At 39.8% G+C, this 4560-nt stretch overlaps 1 protein-coding gene across 1 annotated transcript; it reads left to right on the forward strand.

Annotated features, from left to right (window-relative positions):
- The first annotated feature begins 617 nt into the window (after positions 1–617).
- Positions 618–1825, forward strand: id1 (inhibitor of DNA binding 1, HLH protein). The gene is made up of 2 exons (XM_079342247.1): positions 618–1075; positions 1289–1825. Exons 1-2 carry the CDS (start codon positions 719–721, stop codon positions 1322–1324), a joined length of 393 nt encoding a protein of 130 aa, XP_079198373.1. The 5' UTR covers positions 618–718; the 3' UTR covers positions 1325–1825.
- The last annotated feature ends 2735 nt before the right edge of the window (positions 1826–4560 follow it).

A 4560-nucleotide genomic window follows, 5' to 3' on the forward strand; every position in this document is an offset into this window, starting at 1 on the left:
ATCGCATATAAATTCATAAACTTTTAATCTATTTTAAAGGAAATAAAAGTCACATGCACAAATGAATAAAAACAATCATCTTGTCATAAATGAAAATTGAATGTCTTTCACACAATTGTTTGGCCATTATTTAATCACATTGTCTTAATTCACTGTGTAGTAGTGGTGCACATCTGCAGTGCTGTATTCAATTGTGAGAGGAAAATCTAGGGCACTACGGCAACCTAATTATCATTTGCCATTCATTCTATTCATCCTGTCCCATCCCACACACATTCTCACAGCACATACCCAGGCATTCACCACCCCTTCACTGTCCCCAGGCTATCTACACCTGCAGAGTCCCCAAGCCACGGACAGCTGGATTCCCACATATTACCCATAAAAGACACACATTTGTTTCCATTTGTAACGCCATCCCTCAAACAGATTGTAAATCCCGATAACCAGGCGAATGCAGGCATTGGCTCAGAGTGCTTTTGTGTACCAACCCATCAATACAAGCGCAGCCATCTCATTGGCTGTATTTCTTCAAACAGGCCAGTGCTGACCCGCCCCCGGCTCCTGTTCAGCGATAAATACGAGGAGGTCTGTCCATGTGGATGTTGCAAACTGTCAACATTGCCTTGCTATCATCACTAAGGGGAGAAGACACCTCTTTGCAGATCTCAACATCTCCCTTGTCATTTTGGAAAATACACCTTCAACACGAATCAACATGAAGGTTGTCGGATCTACCTGCGCCCTGAAGAGCAAAGTTAGCGGTGATGACATGGTACGCTGCCTGTCGGACCAGAGCCTGACCATCTGCAAGATCCCACTGCTGGACGAGCAAATGGCTGCATTTCTCCAGGACATGAACAGCTGCTACAGCAAGCTAAAGGAGCTCGTGCCCACCCTGCCTACGAACAAAAAGGCCAGCAAAGTTGAGATCCTCCAACATGTCATCGACTATATCTGGGACCTGCAGGTCGAGTTGGACGAGCCGGAGAAGAGCCGTCAGCTCTCCAACGGCACCGTTCCCCGCACGCCGCTGACCACCCTCAATGCAGAACTCGCCAGCATCGCAGTAGAGGTAAATAGTTCTTTATATATGTATATGTACAACAGTGGACATCTGAGAATACCTCAGTGTTCTACACAGCTGATTAAACTACCGTAATAAGTGTCCTTGAACGTAACTCGGCATGCGTAAAAGATACTTTTGCGCACCAGTTTGCTTGTTGCTGCTATACAATCCATGTAATGCAAATGTACTCATCAACTCTACTTTTTTTCTCTCCCGCAGAATGGGTGCTCGGACGACAGGATCATGTGCCGTTAAGAGGTCGTGGAAATATCGCACCATGAACCTACAGTGAGCACCTCACGAACAAGGCTCATTGATGTGACTTCACAAGCACATCGATAAAAAAAAATACCTTGAACTCAGTAGGGACGTTTCAAACAGTGTGAACATCCTGCGGCTTTGAGGATCTCTGTCACTCAGGGCTCTCGATTCATCAGAGGGCCCTGAGAGAAGAAATAGACCGGTGGTGTCCAGATATAGACTGGGTTAGCCGGAGGACCAAGACAAGTTCAGTGCAACACAGCATCGCTTGTTGCTTGTAGAGTTTTTAAAGAAAGCTAATTTCTGTTATGCTCTTTGTATCTTGTGTAAACCATATAGAGAAATTAACGTCTTGTTAAAAAGTACATTTCTCAGATTCCTGAGCAAAAAACTGTATTGTATATTACAATGCCATATTATGTGAAGATATTGTTTTCTTACAATGTACCTTATTGATGTTTTTATTAAAACAAGACAATTATTTTTGAAGAAGAATCATTCTCTTGTCATTCTGTGTGAGTGTGTTTGTGGGTTTACGAGAAGAGAAAAATAAAATAGTATATCTACACTAAATAAATCAAGCTTTACTGTTGAGTACCTGACAAAATCTGGCCATAATAGTGAAAACTTTACACTTGGGTGATTGAATGGATGCCCAACAGACTTAACAATATATTCACCTGGAAAGGTCATCTTGTTAACTGGGGTATTTGGGGGAGTAATATAGTTATATTTTAGAAGTGTGACATCTATAAGAAGCTGTTAAGTCATTTAGGTAACATAAAACCAAAGCTGGTGGTCAACATAATGGCCCTAAACCAGTTAAACTGGTCATTTACCTCCCGATGGCTCATTACCATATCATGTTACAAGAGGAAGTCTCTGGTTGAATTATCAAGTCTAAACATCTTGACACAGATGGTTGTGAGATAAATTAAAGTCGTTTTATAAAATGGTCACAGTCAGGATTAATGTTTTAGCCTTGAGTTGAGGGTATTTAGGATTTATTTATGATGGGTCTTTATATCAAAACGTGGTCTAAAACGGTTTATACATGGTGTCATGTGATGACTTAGATGGGCGTAAAATACGTAGAAAACCTGTTGAAAAGGGGAAAAGTAGTAAATACAATTACAAATATCTGACTGAATAAAGTGAACGTAATCGAAGATCGTCTGTAGGGAGAAAAAAAAATAAGGAAATGACTTGTTTTAACCCATAAAACAGCCATTTAAATATGGTGTTTTAATGTGTAATCGTGTAAATCAGCACTGTTCCTCCTTCCCCGCACTGCAGGAGTTAAACTGGCTTTGGCGAAGCGATTCGTTATAAGATTTATTCTGTCTCCCTGGTGCAATGTTTTTCCCATTTCCCTGCGGTGCGATGCGCACAGCTGCAGCCCCGGCGTGGCCAGTGTGTGATTGTGTTTGTGTGATAGCTTTGTGCCAAGGGCAGGGGAGGGCGGCGGGGCCCAGACTGAGCGGCGCCTCGGCACACCTGGGGAAGTTCAGGTTAAATAGCTCCACATTCCTCAACACACAGCTGATTGAAACATTAACAAACAGTAATCCACGGGCCAGGCCGCAGATGGGCCGGGAACTACGCCAACACTGAGAGAGGGAGGGAGAGAGAGAGAGAGCTGCTCCGGGGGAGAGATTCCCACAGTATACTCCTATGTTATACATTAACTATTTATACATTCACTTTTATTTTGTTCCAGAAACCTTCGGTGCTTTAGCTGTTAGAGACCAGCGGTTGAACAGAACTGTTTCCAGTTTTAGGTTCTTTTTTTTTTCTTCTCGACATTAAAAATCTCTGATACAATTTCTACTCTATACATCTAATCACTGATAATTATCTATAACATATAATTTCCTTTTGCATAATCCAGAAAATAAAAACTAAAATGTTGTGGTCTTAATAACAAGTCTCTAAAAGACATTTAATTATGAAATCTAATTGAATATCTGTCCTAGAAGTTATATTTTATTAGTTCCATATTGTTGTCCCCCCTAATTTCTTTAATTGTTAATTTGTGTCACACCATATGACCTCTCTTCAACTCTCTTACTCATAGCGCTCCCTTGTGGGCATCAGAATAATTGGAGTATTGTGCGGGTAAGGTTTCCAGACATTGCAGAACGCATAATTTGACAGCAGCGCCCCCTTCTGGTTAAATAACGGGGAAAAACATCTTAGTGTTAGTCTTAATACTTAAATCTGGTAACTTTATCCTCACGCCAAATTACACTTAATGAACATTCCAAACGTGCAGTTAACGTTCCCTATAATTTTCCAAATCACATGACCTTGTACACTATCAGAAATCCATAGAGAGATATATTGTTTGTCCAAAGTACTTGAAGCTGCAAGCTATTGCTGTATTCCACACAATGAATAAAAGATTATCTAAAAATACCTTACAGTGTTTTAAATTGATCACAAATGTTAGAGAAAGTAGAAAAATCCTAACCTAACATACCGAGTACTGCTCACAGAATTCAGATAATAAAACTGATGTGAACAACCCTTTCCTAACACTTGTGTTTGGGTACCGGTTCTTAACTTGTGTATTTCCATTTGATGTCCCACTCTATGAAATGGACACGTTTACTTTACATTTTAGAGAGAATGTTGTTGCATTATGTTTCTTATTTATCAACTGCAGGTTATTTTTTCATTTATAGATATTCTTTAACTTAAAAAAATAAAATCAACCATGACCTACACCAGAGGGAATTTCTCCTTTAAAACCTGAGACCATTATGAATACAACTTGGTTGAGCAAAATCTTTTTCCAATTACACTTCACTTTTTCATTTGTGACTTTTAGTGTGTGTGGGGACCCTCACACACTCTCAAATGTCATAGGGAGAAATCTAATTGAGCCTCAGCTGAAGCAACCACAACAGTGAAACAAAGTTAGAAAATTAGACATTCATAATCATTTGTGTTAACCATACAAAGGGCATTTTAATCGTCTCCAAACCAACAACTTTGTTCACGTTTGTCGAAACAACTAGACTGAATAAGTTGCATATTGAAGATTATATTCAAAATGGATATCTGATATACGGATGTTATTTTTCATTGTTTTTAGGTTAGGACAGTCACCTTCAGTTATTGTTCTTTCAGTGCAATAAACCATCTGACATTCATTGTTCAAGTGAAGCTCAGGGAAATGCATGCATACATCCCTGCTCATAATAAGAGAGCCAGAATCAAGGGTG

This window comes from Symphodus melops (genome assembly GCF_947650265.1).
Source record: "Symphodus melops genome assembly, chromosome: 4".
In the NCBI taxonomy this organism is placed as follows: domain Eukaryota; kingdom Metazoa; phylum Chordata; class Actinopteri; order Labriformes; family Labridae; genus Symphodus; species Symphodus melops.

What these genes read in the sequence shown, in the direction of transcription:
- id1 (XM_079342247.1), top strand. Translation starts at nt 719, where the DNA reads ATGAAGGTTGTCGGATCTACCTGCGCCCTGAAGAGCAAAGTTAGCGGT. An exon ending in TCGCCAGCATCGCAGTAGAG is followed by an intron (nt 1,076 to 1,288) that starts GTAAATAGTTCT and finishes TCTCTCCCGCAG; the next exon opens with AATGGGTGCTCGGACGACAG.